Here is a 21686-nt window from a genome sequence, read left to right on the forward strand (position 1 = left end):
GTGGCAGAGCTATCTTCTCAGGGAGGCGAGCTGAGGAGAGACAGCATGTAAACAAGACTTTTAACACTCTGGCATAGTTCATCAGACGTCACTCACAAAACACACATCCAAAGACAAAATGTGGTGGGATGTATGGCTCCCACCTAAACCTGTGGTCCTGTGTAACTGCCAGAGCCACACACCAAGGCCCTAATCCTGGAGTTCCTCCTTAAAGGTTAAAAAAAACACGGAAGAATCTTTATTGTCTCTGTTGGTTTTAAATTAATTTTCTCTTACTAGACTTCAAGAGAAGTTCCATACAAATAGTAGTATGTGTGAGGCACACACACACGTGCCAAAAGCAGCTGCACTGTCAATAGTGTCTTAGGGCAGCTGGAAGCGTTCCCCCCTCCCAAGGGTCTTACATCACTGAGCAGGAATAACATCCTTCCTTACTTCAGACTAACCTTTGTTTTGGCTTCACCTCCATCATTTCCTAAAGTGCAATGTTTGTATATTGATGTGGGATTCCCCTCTGTATGCTGTGAATACCATTGGTTAATAAAGAAACTGTCTTAGGCCTGCACAGAGCAGAATGGAGGTGGGGGGAGCATGTAAACTGAATGCTGGGAAAAAGAAGACAGAGTTTAGAGAAGTCATGTAGCCCCATCAGAGACAGATGCCAGAACTTTATGGTAAGCCACAGCCTTGTGGCAATACACAGATGAATGGAGATATGCTAATTTAAGATAGCCAGAAATACACTTAAGCTATTGGCCAAACAGTATTGCAAATAATATGGTTTCTGTGTGATTATTTCGGTGCCGAGCAGCCAGGAACTAACTAGAGGCCTCCTAGAACAGTATATAATACATGTAACACTGTAAGATGCAGGGGTGCAGAGAAGTAGGAGGGTCATGGGAAAAAACCGCTCCCCTATAAGGACCACAGTTGCTATTCTAGCTCTACTCTCACCAGCTACACTGCCCTCGGGCCACCTCCCTCAGCCTCAGTCCTGAATTTTGCATTTAAGTGGCTTCATTTAGCTGAGAGCCTCCCCTCACTTCTGTGAACGAGTGTGGGACTTGTGTACAGGACACAGATGCATTACAGAAGAGCCTCTCCATGCACAAGACAGTGAGCAGCAGCAGGAACGCGTGCACACAGACAGTTGGCTGGGAGTCACAAGTATCCCAAGCATTACATGATTGTAGGCAAAGGCATTGTGACATCTCTTTGCTCTCCTGCGAAATACAGAATGATGAAGATTCTAACACCTGCACAGCCCGTGGAGATGTTTTGAAAATGAAGTGAAAACCCAAGGCCAGGGAGAGGCACTGAGCAAGCAGAAGCAGCGCTTGCAGAGCTCAGCTCGTGACAGTGTGATCAGGATTCCTCAGCTCCTGTGGACTCTCCTGGGCAGAGATACCTTCCCTGTGGAGGCGATGGCTTGACGGTGCTGAATTTTACCAGGAGAGGTGTTTTCCTCTCATTTCTTCCTCCCAAGTGACCTTAATCATAAAACCCAAGCCTGCGCCTTCACTGTCCGTCTCCCCCCACCCCCCAGCATCCTGCACGTGGGCAGGAAAGAGCTGATACAGGCACTGCAGGGGTAGATAATTTGGCTACAATCTCACTGAAGCACCCAGGACATTGCTTACTCAGGAATCCTTGCAGACACCACCTTTGGTGTGCTGGTCTCTTAGGACATTTCCACCTAACCTCCCTGAACCCTCTCCTCTTTCCCGTAAGTTCCCAAGGCATTTTCAGATACTAGTAGTTGCTTTACAGAAATCAACTTTTTTGTCTAAAATTTGAAAGCAAGTCCTCATAGCCCCCATTTCTTCTCCATTTTTGAAATGGGAAATGATAGAACAGGGGTCTGTTTTTCCTGAAAATAGACAGGTAATCACCACTTTAGAAAGTGCAGGCCATAAAATCGCTGTCGTATTCACTCAGCTCTACTCTCCTAGCATAAATTCAGCCGTAGGTACAAGTTCAAGAATAAACATTGCTATGCTCTAGTAAAATTTCACTCACAAGAACAGGCAGTGAGCTAGGTTTGGTCTGCTGGCCACCGTTTGCTGACCTCTGACCTCAGTGATGGCAAATCATCATAGTGTTGGCTGTAGAACTCCTCCAGGCAAACACTTCATTTTACCAATGGGGAGACTGAGGTAAGGAGAACACATGAGATTTGTCCAACACTGCAGAGTCAGAAAGGGAAGAGTCTGGGCTAGAACCACAGTTATCCAATTCCCCCAAAGAGTATTCTTTCTAATTCCCCATTTATGAATTCTGATCATTCAACAAATGATTAAATTCAGATCATTCAACAAAAATCCTACTCCAAAGGTTGTAATATGGGCAAAACATCTGCCACCTCACCCTTGCCCTCCCTGGTGGCAAGCCACGAGCTCTTACCAGAAGGCCCATGTGTCAGGGGAAACCATTAAAACTACTCCACTCTGCTGAGAGGATTAGCAGACTCCACCTTTGGGAAGATTTTTTTTGAGCTTTTCCTATAATGATAGTGAATTTAGAATAGCAATAGAACTGCCAAAACTTGGCAAAGCAGGCTGCTGCCTATCATTGCTGTCACCCCAACACCCAAAGAGGGAATGCATTGTTCAGAGCTACCCTCGAGGAAGAAGGGATGTGCTGCCTTGGTTGTAGACACCCTCCAATCGTGGCCTTTCTAGAACAGCATAAAGCTGCCTCTTTCAAGCTGTGCCCTTCCAGGCCACCAGCATTTAATGACTGACCAAGGCAGAAACAGAAAGCTGGCCCTGAGGTCTTTTAGGACAAGTGAGGGCTCTGAGTTCCCCACGGGGCTGGATGGTGTCTGACAAATTTGCAGTACTGCTTAGCTTCCCATCTGCCTCATCCTGTGTCCCTTCCTCTTGTGACTCCAAGGATCAAAGACACTCACAAAGAAATGTCCTACCCAATCCACTTGTGTCAGAGGTTGCTTCCTGCAGAAGCTAGCTCCCTAAACATGGCAACTGGGTTGAAGGAAGTAGGGGGTGGGGGAACGGAGACAGCTGTCTTGAGATTAAAAACAACAGTACAAAGGATGGTATCATTTCTGCCACCCTGTATCCATTCCAGCTCTTTCAGACAATTATGCGTGTTGACACAAAATAGAAGCCACCAAATAAGGATGTCAATGGCAGCCCTGGTACAACAACTGTGTCAAAGTCCAGCCACCTTAGGAGTCTTGGAGAGAAAAGCCAACAGGAGGAAAGGGAATTAAAACGATCTCGATGACAACAATCTCCAGTGACCTTTACTAGGAGGGACCTGGAATGCAACAGACGAGTGTGTGGGTGGGGTCAGAGGACCGGGGTTGGAGTCCTGACTCTGTGACTCGGTTTCCTCATCTGTGTAAATAAAGCTACCTGTTAGGATGGTGCTAAAAATTAAACAAGTCTCCTTGTGTGAACATTTGTGTACATTATTGTTGGTAAAGGCCAAAGAAAAATTTACACCACTTCCCTCTTCCCTAGGGCACCCGCCACTGGGTACCTTCTCAAAAACAAATAGCAACCCAGTGTCTATACCAACACCAAGTTGTTGGGGGGAAAGTAGGTCAGCCTGGAAAAGTAAACTTGCTGGCCATCTCACAGGGGCGGTGGTAAATACCAGAAGACAGGAAATGCACAAGCTGTCTAGTTTTATGTGGGTGTTTCCCACCTTAAGCTTTCAAATGAATCTTGTAGAGGACTGAAAAGAAAAACAGCACTAGTTAGGGCTTGGGGAATTTTCTTCCCTCTTGAATCTACTACAAGTGACTTCTAAGACTAGCTTGTATCGATAAAAAGAGAAGAGAAAACTCTTGACTTTGGATTAATGCCTTGTAATCAAAGGGGTACCAGACGGGGAGAGATGAGGAAGTTAGACTGTAACTTCTCCATCACACAATAGCTAGTGTGTGAGAGTTCAGGATTCTATTCTGCCGGTGCGGACACACTTAACTTTGAAGACAAACCCTGCTATTCTGGAGCCTTGGGTTGGATTAGCTGGAAGACTAATACAAATTTCATGTCATTATCTCCCTCTCTTTCAGTTGAAAAAAATCAGTCAAGTCAAACATGTCCACTGAAGGCAGGCTGAAAAACACAGAGAAGGCAAGAAGTCCAGAGAAAAAGCACTTGGCTGTTTCTAGGGTGTGCATGCGAGGGTGTGCTTACATCAGATATTGTTTTGTATGTGTCATTGTTTTTATGATACCTTTCTTTCTGTGAGGATGCAGCTACAGCGCCGTGCTGCACAGAACTTTGTTGGAGGTGTATTAGCCACAGTTGCTAAGCATTTCTCGTGACCCTAGTTCTCTGCTATTATATATAACTCTGTATACTTGTGCGTGTTTATTTTTACACATGACTCTGAGATAAATTTAAGTTTTTAGACAAAGGCTGTCTTGGTCAAAATATGTAATTCTTTCAAGTTATTATAATGTATATGTGGGAAGAAAAATATTTTTCTAAGTTATGAATTTCAAAATTTGAATATAGGCACTTCTATTAAGATTTGGCTCAATTTACCAAAATGTATCCAATATAAGTGCTTTTGAAAGTCTTAGCTAGCAAGGACGGCATACCTGTCCCCGGTTTTGAATCCTGTTGGTTCCTGAAGTGTGGTCCCGGGATGGGCATCACCAAGACTAGTTAATAATACAGTCTCCTGGGCTGCTACTGCGTCACAGTCTCTCGGGGGAAGGGTGAAATAGCCATCTAACGGGTCCGATGCTCTCAGCAGTGTGAGAAACACACTGGCACATCCCACTGGCCACTCGCAGTGTGCTCATTGTATCTCGCAGTGTGCTCATTGTATCTTGTCGGGATGCCAACGTATCTACCCACCTGGGAGCTCTCTGACAGCATGAGCATCAGGGCCATCTGACACTCCCATATGTACCTGGGATGGCTTTGTATCAACAAGTAGTCCACACACGCTTCAGAACTAAGAAGCTTTTAGTTGAGCGTAGCTAAGTGCATGTTTGTACGTTTCCACATGAAGCAGTCTAACACTGTGATGGTCATCTCAGCAGTCATTGGACTGAGCGGAGAGAAGCTGTGGGGTAAGCGCACTGCTAGGTGTGTCTGGCGTGGCGCTTCCAGAAAGGACCGATAAGTGAGAGATCGAGGACACCCAGGGTGAGCAGCGTCACCTAACAGGCTGGGAACCTGGGTGGAATGAATGGAAACGTCTATCAGTCAGCACAGACACACTCCACTCTTCCTGAACAAGAGTGGCTGCTGCTGCTGCTGCTGCTGCTCTCTCAAGTGCAGACTCCAGCTTCTCCGCCTTCCATGCAGGTTCCCACCAACAGCTCCCCAAGGTGCTTGCAGGGCTATGTCACCATCCCACATCCCCTATTCCGAGACTTCTGGTTTCTTTGATTGTGAAACTACTGCATTCTTGGTAGACAGCCACTGTTCAGTTCAACTATCCAGCCTCTAATCATGTAAATCAATCCGATAAGCCCATGCATATATGCATACATGCATATATGTATGTATGAATTGTGTGAATGTATGGATGTGTGTGCACATATGTATGGATGTGTATAATGCATATGTATGTATGTGTGTAAATGTAAGGATATGTGTACATATGTATTGTGTATATATACATATGTATATGTGTATGAATGTAAGGATATGTGCATGTATATATACATATGTATGTATGTGTCTGTTTTCTATTTGTTTCATGCTTCTAGAAGACCCTAATGCATAGTACTTCTAAATAACTGGATACATTTGTTTTAGTGGCTGAACCACAAGTGATATAAAAAAAAAGCAATTGGTATGGTGACTCATTACTACTAGAAAGAAGAGCTTATTATTCTCTCTTGAGACCCTAGCCTTCATAGCTCAAAGGGCCAGGTTAACCTGCTGACTCACAAGGATAACTGTGAGTCAGTAATTGCCACAGTCGGAGGAGCCAGATACTGGATCACCTCTGGGCTGAGAACGATGCCAGGCAATCTGCATTCCTACCTGCTCTCCTAAGCTGGATGCTGTGGAAATCCAGTCTCAGCCAAGCACTGAGCAGGGCAGGCCCCGGGGACAGGGCTTTGGTTCTATTGGCAGGTACTCCATGCTGGGCATGCCCCTGCCACTGCTGGGGTCCCCTAGGTGAGTGAGAACACAGCATGGCCACCCACTTCACTGTGTGTAAATCTGCTATTACTGTATGAAGCACCTGCTCCCTCTACAGTCGGCAACACGGAAGGCAAACTAGAGGCTACCTAGCACCACATAGTCCTCAGTCTCTGCAGAAGTCAGAAGAGGACAGGCTGTCATAAACACTGCAAGGCGTCTCCGAGTCCTCCTACCTACATTCTAGAACTTTTAAGTTCTTTGTTGGCTACAACAAAAGTATTTGCTATAGAAAATGTTTCACAGTTTTGGTTTCATGATATTCCCTAACTGTGGTCTAGGGAAGGAAGGCATTATTTCTTCAGGAATAAATGAAGCTGATTCAGCAAGATGGCTCAAAGGATGTAGGTGCTTACTGTCACACAAACCCGGAGACCTGAATTTGATCCTCAGAACCCAGGTAAAGGCAAAGGGAAAAGAACTGTTCACAGAATCACCCTTGGGTCTCCACATCTGCTCTGTGGCAGGCGCCCACCCACACAACAGCAATAGATACATTTTAAAGACTAACATTATCTACCTAAATGTCCCATCATAAGCTCAGGTTTGGTGACCCTGGCAAGAGAACAAAAAGAAGTGTGTTCTGATCCTGGCGAAGGCTGCCTGTCTCCTGTTCCTGAGCTGTCTAGATGGGGCCATGCTTCCTCCACTGCTCTGTGCATCGCAGGGAATTGTGGTGAAATTCACAAGCATTCACAGCACACACATTTCAACTGGGGGAAGTTTGGCTTTTTTTTTTTTTTTTGAGTAATTGCACATGAGAAAATGGCCACTGACTATGCTTGGGCTGTGACTCGTTTTCCGCCTTCTGTTCCTGTTCCTCTTCCTCTGCCTTAATCCCACTCAGAATCACCCAATCACCAGGTCACAGATAAGACTTGCTTTCCTTTCCTCGTTGAAAAAACTGAGGACAATCTGGACCCTTGGGTACTTTCATTTAGGGTAATAATTCATCCTCCATGTCTAAAGAACCACTGGCATTCCTTGTAAAAAAAAAAAAGTTGACTGGGTGTTCTCTGGACACTGTTGTCCCATGTAAGAATAAGGACCTACTGGGTACTCGCTTGTATTGTTATAAGGTTTGTATTGTTCCAAATTGTCCCACATCTAGTGCAGTATACAATCCTTGGATCTGCTAGACCTCCCAAATGTTTGGTTTTGAGAATTAAGCAGAAATGCAATGCAGGTTCCAAAGAAGACTTGTGTACCTTACACGAGGAGATGTCAGAAAAATGAGCCCGTGGCTATACACCAGACCCATGTTTGAGGTTCTCAACGTGATTCTAATACATGCTCCACTGTGGGAATTACCAATCTTATCAGCCAGTGATGCTATAATGGAGAGTAACTGATTAAACTTGGAGTCAGAAGGGGCACCTTCTTATTCAGGATCTCTGGAACCTACACAAACATTGGCTCCCTTACCAAGCCAGTCACCGGTGATACAGAAAGGAAAGTCTGCTAACTCTGCTCTGAACCACAGAGGAGGTGGGCTCTGCAATGTAGCTGAAGTAAAACCTTCCAGTGCTTTGGGGCTGTGCAGTGACAAGTTGCCCAGCAACCCTCAGAGGACATCTCTGGTGTTCTTTCTTGTAGATGACCAAGAGATGCCCCTAGAGGTTTGCGAAAGATGCTGAATGTTCTAACACACTCAGTGGACAACTGAGCACTTCCAAAATACGTGGGCTGATGCCATATATGAGAAGAACCATTTCAATTCACAGAAGTTTTGTGGGTTTTTTTGTTGTTGTTTATTTGTTTTCTGGTTTTGTGACAAGGCTCATATTCTCACACATACAAATTTAAATTATCTCTTGGATTCCAGTGACACTCTGATATGTATTAGTGGCCACAGTGACTCTACTACTATAGACAATGAGCTGTAGTAGGCAGTTCCATATATATAACAAGGATGGTTCTGTGAGTTCCCTCTGTGGACTGGTGATTTCAGAAGCACAAGCTCCCATCATCTCAGTGCCTATAGCTACATCTCAAAGCCCCCTCCCTTCTGAGTAAACTCCACTGACCAACAGAGTAAGGTGTGGGGTAGAGAGATTGTTCAGCGCATAAGAGTGCTTATTGTGTAAGCATGAAGACCCAGTTTCAGATCCTACACCCATATGAACACATGCCTGTAATTCCACAGCTATAGGGTAAGAGACAGGAGATTGTTAGGGGCTCTCTGGTTGCCAGCCCAGACTGAGATTTAGTGAGAGACTCTGGCTCAAAGGAATAAGGCACAGGGCGGGGGTAGGGGTAGCGCAAGGCACCTGACATCCTCCTCTGACCTCACATACGTGTATTCATATACCACATACACATATACGCTGATGGATTATCTCCACTGTCAGCTTGACACACCCGGGAAAAAGGAAATCAGTAGAGAAAATGCCTATGTCAGACTGGCTTGTAGGCATGTCTGTGTGGCATTTTCTTGATTGTTGCCATCTGGGGCAGGTTGCCATGGGGGAAAGATTGTAAGACCAGAGGACTAGAAAGTTTAGAATGTCTCATAAAATGACAGGGAAGTACTTCTATGATATACCTGTACAATAATCTGCCTAAACAAGACCTGGAAAATGACAATATCAATAGACATGATAACGTGGACAGGGCTTATTCCACTGCACCCCTAATTGGTTATCAGGTACCAAGTAGTCTGACTTAAAACCATATACAGATAAGCGACACTAACCACACTCAGTAGATTATATTTACATATTTACATATAACTGACAAAGAAAAGGAGGCCATGAATTTGAGGGAGAGCAGGGGTGGGTAAATAGCTATTGGAGGGAAGGGAAGTGGGAAAATTATGCAATTCTGTTTTAGTTAACTTTTTTATTAAAAAAGAGAAAGGCAGGTGGCCATGAATGTGGAATCTAGCCAATATATACTTTTCTCCAAGGCTCCTGCCTGTTCTGGCTTGAGTTCCTGCCTGGCTTCCCTCAATATTCGACTGTGGTCAGGGCACATAATCCAAATGAACCCTTTCCTCCCCAGGTCGTTTCAGTCAGTGTTTCAGCACAGCAGCAGAGACACGCCATAAGCAAACACAAGGAGGCTGCCAGGGGTGCGAGGCAGTTTAGGCAGCAAGCATTAGCAGTTTGTTTGTGGTCCACTCTGAAATGCTTCATGATCTCTCTCGGCAGACACTAGAGCACTCTAATGCAGGAGCATCCAGCTTTGATGTACTTGTTCTGTCTCGCAATTAGAGAATTTGGAAGTGGGCTATTAGAACTTCATAGCATATGTGACTTTTCTTTGACAATCTAACGTAAGCAAAAGGTTTAGGTGAAAAAAGTTTGAGGTTTGCCTGATCTACATAGCAAGTTCCAGGACAGCCAGGGCTACATAGAGTAGCCCTGTCTCAAACAAACAAACATTTAAGTTTGCTATCATCTTCGTAATCAAGGTGTCCAAATGTTTAAATCCAGGCTTAAGAGTAGGTTCATTAATTTTCTGAGGAATCACCACACTGATATCCAAAGGCGCTGTACCAGTTTGCACTCCCACCAGCATGCAGGAGTGTTCCTTTTCCCACACAACCTCTCCAGCATAAGTTGTCATCAGTGTTTTTGATCTTGACCATTCTTACAGGTGTATGATAGAATCTCAGAGTTATTTTGATTTGCATTTCTCCGATGACTAAGGATGTTGAGCATTTCATTAAGTGTCTTTCAGTCATTTTAGGTAACCCAGACCCAGAAATATAGTATGTTCTTACTCATAAGTGACTTTTAGACATAAAGAAAAAACAGACTACAGTTCATAATCCCAGAGAATCTAGGCAACAAAAAGGACCCTAAGAGAGACATACATGAATCTACATAGGAAGGAGAAAAAGACAAGATCTCCTGAGTAAACTGGGAGTGTGGGGGTCATGGAAGAGTATGAGAGGGGAGAGGGGAGGAAGGAAGGGAAGCATAGAAAACAAACAAAAAGAGAGAGTAGGTTCACTAGGGGAAAAAACAGAATTGGTCTCTACTTTCCAATGCTGGGATGATTATGGTGATGATTTTAATTGTACATATTTATGTAAATTACTATAGTTGTTATGGGGAATATTATGGAAGTACCTCAAAAAAACTAGTTATGATTCAGCTATTTCACTTCTGGGTGTATAACCAAAGAAAATGCGATCTGTGTCTCAAAGTGATACCTGCATGCTCATGTTTATTCCCATATTCACTTTAAAAGTGACATGAGGCTGGAGAGATGGACCCACAGTTTAGAGCACTGGCTACTGTGGCAGAGGACCAGGGTTTGATTCCCGGAACCCACATGGCTGCTCACACCATCTCTAACTCTAGTTCTGAGTGATCTGGCACCCTTTCTGGCCTCGATGGTACCAGGCACACACATAGAATACAGAAGTACATGCAGCCCAAGCATCCATATACATAAAATAATTTACAAAGTTAAAAGTCAACTTATATGAATGAATTCATGTACACAATGCCTTATAAAGTCAAAATTAACAATTTGAAGGAAAAAAGTTTTCTAACTGACCTATGAGCTCCAGTCCCCCCAATCAACTACATTTGACAACTTTGGTTTGTATTATTTGCTCTTTTTTTCTAGTTCACATGTTTACACACTATATTTTAGTTTCCTTTTCACACTATTTATGAGCAATTCTCCACTGGGGAATCGGAATTTTGCTTTTCCTTCCCATCTTTGTCCATTTTTTTCTCCCTGTTCCTTTCTTCCCTCCTCCCTTCTCTTTTCTCTACCTTGCCAATAAAGTTAGACCACAATTTTTGAAATTCAAGTTTTAAATCATGATCAAATCAATGTCACACATGCAGTGTGTGGAGGTGACATTTCCTTTCTAAGTTTCTGTTTTGCTTTTCCCGGAGTTAGTAATTGCCGTGGTGTTTTCACATTGGTTTGTTTCCTGGTTGCTTCTCTCTAATCCATCCCTAAACTTTCTAGAGGAGCTCTAATCTATCTCCAAACTCCCGCAATAGCCAGATCCAGTAGTTTTTCATCAGTTCCACATCTCTTTGGCAAATGTGCAGTCAGTCTTGAAGTCCTCTGGCCCCGCCCAGTCGGGATGGATTGCTTTCCAGGCCTGTTGCTCAACTGCCACCCAGAGACCTTCCTTTATTATCACTGCCTGAAGCCTTATATTCTTTTGCGTTGATCCCCCCATTATCCGTAACCCCTGTCTTATTCTTTCTTGATCAACTGCTATATTTTCATATAGCATGATTTCTAGAAACTTTCTAAGTCATGAGGCATAGATATTCTGAGATATACCTTTGAAGTTGTATGTTTGAAAGTGGCTCGATTCCTCTCTCATGCTTGATGGTTGTGGATAGGTTGTTTTTTTTTTTTTTTGTAGACCTATGCTTGACTAGTGGTTAGTTCAAATTTTATTATCTTCTTGCCTCCAGTATTATTGAAAAAAGAAACCATTATTTTTCCTGATACTTTATACCTGATGTGCCTTATTCTCTCTATCAATTTCTTCTTTTCTGCTCTCTCTGATATTTCTTTAATTGGATTCTAAATCAGTTCGATTGATTTTTTTCTTATTGCTTATTTTATTCTGGAAATTATTCTTAATTCTAGTGAATTTTCTTTCCTGCTTTTGAATTATATCTTTAATAGCTTTTTATTATTTCATAGATATTCCTTTTGTTTCTATAAGATTTTCTTACAGCTTTTAGGAATTTAGTGATAGGATAATTTTCCTTCCTTCCTTCCATCCTTTGTTTCCTGAGGCTTTTGTGTGTTTTTGTCTTGACTTTCCTCCTGTTTGTTAGATATGAGGAACATTACATATGTGTGACATGAGGAACATACATATTCCACTCGGCTATTCAAATCTACGTGTTAAATTCACAGGCCATGTCAAGCTTTTTCTGTAAATTTGGTACGATCAGCTATCAGGTCTGCTCTTGGCCATGGGGTTGGGAAGACATCCAGGTTCATAAGAACCTTAGTCCAGTAAGAGCTGAGTGCCGTCCTCTGAACGGATCCGTGCGGCTCTGCTGGTGTTTGGAAGGGGCTAGAGGGAAGCGGTGTTTTGGGGTTTTACAACCAACGCCGAGTTCGCTTATGTTTTCATCACATCTGTGATGTGGGTAAACGAGACATGTCTTTCCTGTCCTCGATCCGGAGCCTCTGTCACTTAGCGCCCCCATAAAATCTAGTGCTTTGTGTCTTCCTGTGGGAAGGGGTTTCCTGGCAGGGTGAGTGGGGAGAAAAGGACCTGGAGTCCATTGTTTGCAGTCTCAGCCAACCCTTCCCCTCACCCACTCCTGCTCTCAGAGTAACTGACCTTAAGTTCCCAGTCTTCCTGAGGTTCTGCAGACCAGCTGGTTTGCTTCTCCACACTAAAGGTGTATCCCCCACCCCTCTCTCCCATACACATTAGGAGCTTAGCTTCCAGAGTTCCTTGCTTTCTAAATCAGCCACCATTCATCCATTTGCTTTCTAGCTTTTCAAATTTACTAGTTCACTAATTCTTCTACTCTTTTTTTTTCTGTAGGTTTATGTCAGCTTTATCTCTTGACTGTTGCTTTAACAGGGCTCCAGGCAGAGACCAATATGTGTTTTTCTTACACACTTCCCATGCTCATTTCTATAAAATTATACCGTCTAGAAGTGAAATTAGATGTCACCTACACAATCTAGGCTACTTTTTTGTGGGGGGGGTCCTGTCTTTTTCAAGACACAATCTTAGGTAGAAACACCAGTTTGTAACACAAGAGTGAAAGTGTTTCAGTTACAGCTGGTAAGCTAACAAGGTTTGCATCTGATTGCTCCTAAAATAATTGAAAATGCTTGCTAGGGGCCTCTTCTTCACCAGACACAGTATGGGTTTCTGGAAAAACACAGGAGAAATGCAATTGCTGACCCACACTGCTCACCCCTTTGTGAAACCTGCTGGAGAGGTCTGCGTTGAGGATTTCACATCTAATTGAGATACAGAGGGAAAATGAGTTGGCCAAGGGAAGCCTTCCCAGTCCGCGAGGCCATGCCCAGGATGAGGTGCCCTCAACAAGTATGTGCAGGAAATCAGCTCACAGGGTGATGACCAGGAGGGAAAGTCAAAGAGCTTCTGGAACTATGGGTTGTGCATGGAGATGTGGAAACACAGCCACTAACAGACAGTGGTGACCGTCTGTCTCCCCTACAGGAAAATGCCATCCAGTGTTGGTCTCTACAGTCTTGCCATCTCCTTCGAGGGGATTGCTTTTGTTTTTATAATTAGCTTTCCTAAAACATTCACTCAAAATGTGAAACAAAAAAAAACCCAGTCGTTTTCATCTAGAATCTTGAAGAACTCTGTGAAAAATCTATTGTCGAAAGCTGAAAGTTATCACAGCTGGGCTTCTTGGATTAAAAAACAGAAGAAGGAGGAGAAGGAGAAGGAGGAGGAGGAGGAGGAGGAGGAAGAGGAGGAGGAGGAGGAGGAGGAGGAGGAGGAGGAGGAGGAGAAGGAGAAGGAGAAGGAGAAGGAGAAGGAGAAGGAGAAGAAGAAGAAGAAGAAGAAGAAGAAGAAGAAGAAGAAGAAGAAGAAGAAGAAGAAGAAGAAGAAAATAGGGTTTTATCATTGAAGCACAGCAATCCCATTTAGAGAGACTGACAACACTAAAGACATTTCAGCTTTGTTTCTCAGACCAAATCTCTTTCAATAACTGACTGACCTTCAGAGTAACAGGCCTTTCAACTTCACTGAGCATAATCTGCTTTGGCAGGACCAACTGGACAGGGCGATTCCTTTTCCAGGGACTCTAAACCTATTATACACTGCCAGTCTACCATTTTGATTATAAAGGACTATCAAGTGTCATTCACTTCATCCTTGGAGACTGAAAGTCACTTGTATTAATAATAACGGTTTCTTCCTAGAGTTTCCTGGCTGTTACGCCAGACCCTTCAAGGTCTGTTGGCCTCAGCTTCCTCCTCTGTAGAATGCAGAATGGAATCAGAGTATCTGTGAGGTTTCCACAAAGCTTTTGACTTCTTGGCTATGATAGTAGAAGTAGAAAGACCACTACAGTTTATAATCTGAAACAGCTTACTTACCTAGAGAGGTGCAACCCAGGACATTTTCCAAACACCCAACTAGGGCTTCAATATCACTGTCCTGTCAATGCAAGAAGAATGCTTAATGTCAGAGGCATATTTATGCTACGTTTAGGCACATCACATATATAGAATCATTTGCAAAATTATTTTACAAGGTGGCTTTATTTTTTTAAAAAGCTATCAGTCTCTCTCTTTCTCTCTCTCTCTCTCCACACACCTCCACCCCCCCCCCCACATCTCTGTACCTGTATAAACGTATGTATACCAATCTGTAGATGTCCTGCTTGTTCTGATGGGAAGAATGGAAACTAGCACTGTCAAGAGTGGGCCTTAGTGTGTTTGGTTTGGTTTTGCGGGCGCAAGGCAAGTGCTCTACACCGAGCTCATCCCCAAACCTTACAACTGGTTTCACCCAAAATCCAAGTACCTGAGAGCTCTGATTTTATCTTTTTCTCTGTTCTTTCCAAATTTCCCATAATAATCAAATATTATTTTAATCTTCAAATAAACTAAATGTTATAAAAATAAAAACCAAGATTTTATTAATCAGTAGTGCAGCAGGAATCAAGGGAAGATTTTTTTCTACATCTTTGGAACTCTGTGACCATCAAGGAGTCATGAATCAAATACTTACCCTCCTCATTTACGTCAGCCCTCAAAGAAAGGCAGTGAGCTCCCGTGAGGGTGGGGAGATTTTGAAAGTGTACTAGACAACAAATAATGTCTTTCGTGCAAAATAATCTGCTCTCCACCCAGCAGGCTGCACATAATACAAAACAGCATCCTAAAACGCGGGGAAAATGGGAGCTCTTAATGAGTTTCAGGTTCATGGCCACACCGAGGGGGGCTGATCATTTATGGATCACCTGCTTCATTTCAAGTCAAGCAAACACTTCACATGCGGCAACTGCCTGCGGGCCTAGGAGAAGCCACCAAGGGCGGCTACTCTACCACACCCCATCGGCATGCTGTCTGTGGGCCTAGGAGAAGCCAGCAAGGGCGGCTACTCTACCACACCCCATCGGCATGCTGGATTTCCTTTTCTAACATTCTCTGAATTGTGGGCAGCCACTTGCCATGCATGTTGCAAAACTCAGCACCATCTCATGCTCAGAATATATAGAAAAGGCAGTAATGAGGAGTGCTTGCCTGGTTACTGCTGGCCAGTGAGGTCAAATACCAAACAAAGATCCTTGGTGAGTAGCCCAGGAATAGGGAAGGGGGCTAGGTACCAGGCACAGAAATCAAAGAAGGCCAACAGATCCTTCTTTCTGTAACATCGGGGGACAACCTTGAGTCATAGACTCTGCAGAGTGGCATCCTCCACTAGAGGGGGCACCATCTGCATATCCTGCTGACACCAACCAAGGAAACCCAATAAAGTTACTGGTTTGGTGGAACTGAATTTTGGTTTGTCATTGTGACCTTAGAAGGAGGGCACTGACATTTGCCTCATCTCTCTCAAGGAGAAAAAGCTTGCAATAGATGCCAAGTGTACCTGTTTTTCCCTAATATAATACTTTTATTATTTGGAAATTTCACACAATGCACCCTGATCACATTTGCTTCCCATTCCTCCCAGGTCTACCCTCCCACTCTTGTGACCCCCCACCCAAAAGAAAACTATATCAATTACAATTTGTGTTTCCTAAACACTCAGTGGAACACAGTCAAGCTCCCAGCATCTAACCCCTTAAAGAAAACTGAATCTCTCCCATTCCCTCCCCATATCTGCCAGAAGCCATCAACTGGGAAGAGTTACACTTCAACATCTTTATCTCAATTTTTAAGGACTCTCTTCAGAAAAAAAAAGAAGCAGTCCTTTCAAGTGTAGCTTGTGTAGTTAACTCAAACTTCCTCTATTTTCAAAAAATAGACAATTCACAAAATCAGCACCTGCATTTTTGTAATAAATGAGAATTAGGGAACAGCAAAGAGCTCATTCCTACAATTCTAGAAATTATCACTTATTTGAACATAAGTGGTTCTGGAAGAATTACAAGAAGTGAATGCCAAGGCTTCCCGTGGGTGTCTCCTGTGGGCACACAGGCAGAGACATGGCCACAGAGAACTCTCTCAGGCTTATGCAGTGTGGAGATTGGCTGTTGATGAAGATTTTACATTTCCTTCTGTTTCACAATTTATTGTTGGTGGATTTAAGTGGCCCGAGAGAACAAATGCATCTCAGTAGATGACAAATTACACGGCCACTAGCCTTTAGTCGTGTAGGCCAAGTGCCTGGAAGACACATTTTCTAACGCTCTGGAAATGGCAAAAGTGACTCCTTTTTAAGAGAATTTGTATGCTCTTCAAGGCTACATTTCCAGAGCCGCTGATCTCTCCATAAATGGCAAGTGCCTTCGCGGCATGAAGGACACCCCCTACCAAAAGGTTCAATTCTGAAAAACTGCCCCACACACATTCAAATTCAAAATCAAGTGCACAGATTTTCTATATCTGTTACTCAGATACACCACAGAAGGTCTGATCTGCCTCCCTACAGCTGTGTGGCCCACAGTCACGATAACCCACTGTAGCCAGGGAAGCTTAAAGCTGTCATGTAAACCTCAGCAGATGAGGGCCAGCTATTGAAGACAAAAGGGTCTCTAGAGGCAGAACAAGACTTTCCGGACAGTTTAGGACATCAGTTCTATCAAAGTAAGGTCCATTTGAGGTGACCATGTTGCACCATATCTGTTTGTGGAGTCATCTTAGATTTTCCCAAATCTAATAGTGTCATAATGGAATATGACAGCTTCAAGTTTCCATGGCTACAGTGAGTTATAGTGACTGTGGACCATCAACTGTAGAGAGGTGGGTCGAACCTTCTGCAGAGTACTTGAATAGCACACATACTTTCTTGCTTCAAGGAACTTGGGTCTTTTGCACTAATGTTCCTTGCTTTGGGGTTGACTCTAGGGATGACTGTCTGCTCTCAGTTCTAGTAGCATCAAGGGCAGTCCCTTGGATCCTGTGACTATCAGAGCCTGAACCCTCTGCTGTGCCAGTCATGGGCTTGCTGTGGCCTCAGATAAAAATTATTTATCATCAACTCAGTTTGTAAAATCCTCCCCAACTGCTACTTCCTGTTCAACAACCAACCATTTATCATTCTTGATAAATGAACCAGAATTTATCAAGATACCTAAAAAGAATATGTCTAAAGGATTTTTTAAAATATGTGTGAGAATGTCCTGTATATATTACATACTATATCTGGAAGATGAATAATGTTCACATGCATATTGGAAGTTCCAACACTTCTTCTAGAAAATAAAGGAGAAAAAGAAAAGAAAGATCAAATTTACTTAACACTTTCCCAGATCTAACTGTCTAGGAACCTAGACTACCATGTGAAAGTCCTGGGAACATTGAGGGATTCTCTCATAGACAAATATACTAACACCTTAGATTATACTTTACAGAATTCCCAGTTGAAATCAGTAAACTGATTTCTATGAATTCTACAAGCTACTAGACGATATTATTGAGAGAGAGAGACAGAGACAGAGACAGAGACAGAGAGACAGAGAGAGAGAGAATTTTATGTGATGATGGTGAGTCCCAAGATTGGTAAGATGAATCTACAAAATTAGAAACACAGGAAACTAATGCGCAGTTTCAGCAAAAAGGCAGAAAAACTAATTCTATTTGAAAGAACATATATTCTTTGTTACTCGAGGGAAGGCTGCCTTTGTTCTATTTAAGCTTTCAGCTAATTGTTTGAGGTCCACCCATAACTAGAGAGGGTAACATGATTATTTCAACTGCTCAATTAAATGTTAATCTCATCCAAAATACCTCTTCAGAAACACCCACACTAATATTTGACCAACTATTTAGGCACTCTGTGGTTCAATCAAATTGACACATAAATTAACATTCACATATTTCTTTTCTTCTTCATTAAATATAATTTCAGTGTATTTAACAATTCAAAGTTATATTCATGAGGAATCTAATATGGACCCTAGCAAATATTTTTTAACAATCAAGACTTGGGAATTTGATCATCTCTTTTGTCTACAAGAACAAGATCTCCCCGCTATGCTAACTTTTACTTTTAAAATACTCCGTATATGTATGTGGGGTGTGTGTGGCACATATGCATACATGTGTGGTGTGTAGCACATATGCATGTGTGTATGGTATGTGGCACATGTGCATGTGTGTGTGTGCGTGAGTGGCACATGTTCGTGAGTATATGTGTGCTTGAGGTTGAGGGGATGGCTAACTGGATAAAGAGTTTGTCATGTAAGTGTGAGAACTTTCTGTCAAACTCCCAGAATCGATGTAAGGCTGGACACAGGAGTGTGTGTCCACCCAATCTCAGTGCTCCCACAGCAAGATGGGAGGCACAGGCAGGAGAATGCTTGAAAGCTTGCAGGCCAGACAGCCTTTCATGCACAGGGGCAAACAATGAAAACAGGGATCCTGTCCCAAAAGAGGTGGAAGGCAAGAACCAACCCTCAAGATTACCTCTGACCTCCATATCGGCACTGTGGCACAAGTGCACCTATACTCATATACACAAATATGCAAGAAGTGTGCACATCCCTGCACACACACATATAAATATTCATATATACATATTAGCATGTACACACACACATAGAGAATGAGAGTTTCTATATATGGTAGGGGGCTTATATCTATATAATGTACATTGGCACCCTGAATATTGATATTATATGTTATATAATGCTATATATTAATATTATAAAATATATAGTATTTAAATAATTTATGATATATTTCAAATGATAGCAAAGACTTCTTTTGTTACTGTTGCTATTCAAGAAATATTTGAAAGGCTTGGCTTTGTAAAATGTGGTGTTAGAGGCATGTGGCAAATTATAAAACTGATCACATTTTCCCTGAAGTCTTCTGGGTCAATCACCATAGCATTGGGAAACCTGTACACACTGGAAATGAAAAGTTCAGACTGAACACTGGCTTTGAATCAGTACTTTGCTAATTCTTTGAAACCTCTTTTTGATGGATTTTTTAAAAGATGTGTACTGTTGAACATTTCAATCGATTTTCTCATCAGCTTATTGTTGATACAACTAGAGCAATCAGATTTCTGAAAAGCACAAAATCCCCTTCAATAGGGTGGTCTTGCTGATGCAAAAAATAGTTTCTAATGCAGGAATATTTTTCTTCAAGCATTACTGTTGGAAGATAGCCCTCCAAAGACACTATGGACCAGTTTCCCAAGAATATTCACACGCAGAGGCCAAAAGCACACACAGAAATTAAAATGCAGCCACCAAAAGAGATGAAGTTGTGTCCAGAGAGCTACCTGACATCGTATATCTCACCTTTTGTTCTGCTCAGTCTCATTACTTATTTGTTTGAAACAGGGTCTCACTTTGTAGTTCAGGCTGTCTACAACTCACCAGGCAGACCTATGGAGGGCTGAGGTTACATGCATAGTGTTGTGGGAACTCCTCAGCCAATAGCCTTTAAGATACCAGTCCACTTGGGCATGGTCGCTTGTACTATAAATGCAGGTGTAAAGCTTGTGCAGCCTCTCTTTCTCAGTTGCTGGATTCGGTTCCTGCTCCCTGCTCGTGCAGAGGACTGCTGATCTGTAAATCTACCCCTAAATAAAGAACCCTTCATTATATCCAATTCTGAGCTAGTGTGGGACGACTTTGTTGCATTCATCTATAGTATAAGCCTATTACTTAGAGGTAAGCCCCAAATGTAGCCATTTGTGCATATTTTTAGCGTTGTTTTAGTCAAATTTACAATTGAACATGGACAAGGTGCAGTTTTGAAATGATAATCTAACAATAATGGAACAATATTACTATATCAATATTCCTTCTGGTATATATACCTTTATTTAGTTTCTAGTTATAGTTGACACTTGCAGCTACATGTAACTAGCAATACATGCACTAAGCCTGAGCAAAAATCTTTACTACGTGACTTTTTAAGCATTCGCACAGTGCCTTCTTTCTCAAGAAATCATACCCTCCCTGTCACTTTCTGGCTAGAACAGGATATTGTTTGTAAACCATCCCTGGGAGGTAAAATACAAGAGCAAGACTGCATAGAATGAACTGGTTCTCCTACAAACTACAAGAAAAGGGTGAGCAACTCGGCACAATGCTGGACTTAGAACAAATAATATCAAGACTTAGAGAGATATGGACTTTGAAGCCAGCCTGCTTGAGTTTAAATCCCACCTTGCCATTATCAGTCTTATATTTTGAGCAGCTTATTTAGTGTATTCACGCCTCCATTCCCCTATCTGCAAAAGGAGTTGTGAGAAGACTCAGATGCTCTAAAGCCCATAGGCCCATACCTGGTGTACAAGGACTATGTGTTTGCTAAAAAGGCTCAAAACCATCATTGCAACATATAGAAGAGAACCCAGCCAGATTTCTGCTCAAGTCAGTGGGGTGTGGATAATGGCAATTGAAGAAATGTCATTCCAAGCCAGTCTGTTGCCCAAGCTGTTGTTTATTCAAGACGCTCCATTCAAGCTACAACTGAACCCCAGTGAAAACTGTGAAGTGATGATGGAAAAGAGACTTTGCCACCCCTATTATAGGACAAAGCAGTATGAATCCACTCACAGGAGAACCCAGGACCAAAGGTTTATGTGTTCACGCCTCATGTACTCAGAATGTGGATGAAGATGCAGAAGAAGGAACAAAGGAAGGTGGGCGTATGAGCCTAGGATGTTCTGCCTCCCCTCTTCCATCTTCCCCAAAGAACTTCCTCCTCTTGATAAATGAATGAAAAGAAAACTCACCTGTAGGCTGGTTAACGTTCATGTGGTAAAGAAGAATGTTGAGCAAGTTTGAAACTTAGGGGTCAGAAATGATAAACTCAGGGGAAGAAACTTTATTTTAAAAATTATGGAAATAAAAATAATGAATGCATTCCTTGTTGAAACTGAATATATGGGTGAATAAGAGAGAGATCTAGGCATTAACTTCGTAAAATGATAACTATATACAATATTCTATCTTGTGCCAACTAAAGGGTGAATATTCGAGTGAATGAATGAACAGAACCCAACTGCCATAAGAATTTAGTTTAGGATGAGGGCTTCTTGGGCAGACTCCAATGGTCCCTCGGAGGTTGTGTATCTATCTTTAGATGCTCTCAAGAGCCTCCTGGGGAGTTACTGTGCTTACTTATCCTTTACCTGGAGGCAGTGAAAACTCAACCATCTGTCTACATACAGCCTCCTCTACACTCAAGGCTAGTGGGCTATGCCAACTAACTCCCAAAGGCATATCCATCCAGAGGAGGATTGCAGCTTGTAGCTGCACACATGCACACGCGCACACACGTACACACACACACACACACAACTTCATAGCTATGCTAAAAACTGCTCAAAGAGATGTGTGAATGCCTTTATGGTATGAAACCAGGCACGGCACCATGTTCTCTATCTGCTAAACAACCCCAAGCAAGTTCAGCTCTGTAGATCTATGCACAAAACAGATATACCCTGCA

General features: G+C 42.7%; 1 protein-coding gene across 2 annotated transcripts in view; it reads right to left on the reverse strand.

The window, feature by feature from the left end:
• Nek11 (NIMA related kinase 11) overlaps window positions 1–21686 on the reverse strand; it is a 238308-nt gene that overhangs the window by 40663 nt on the left and 175959 nt on the right. For both annotated transcript variants that reach the window (XM_048416923.3, XM_048416924.3), the window contains exon 14: window positions 14196–14256. In XM_048416923.3, the coding sequence (XP_048272880.3) occupies window positions 14196–14256 (61 nt within the window). The remainder of the gene's footprint in view (window positions 1–14195; window positions 14257–21686) is intronic.

Source organism: Myodes glareolus, chromosome 4, assembly GCF_982192425.1.
Source record: "Myodes glareolus chromosome 4, mMyoGla1.1, whole genome shotgun sequence".
Lineage (NCBI taxonomy): Eukaryota > Metazoa > Chordata > Mammalia > Rodentia > Cricetidae > Myodes > Myodes glareolus.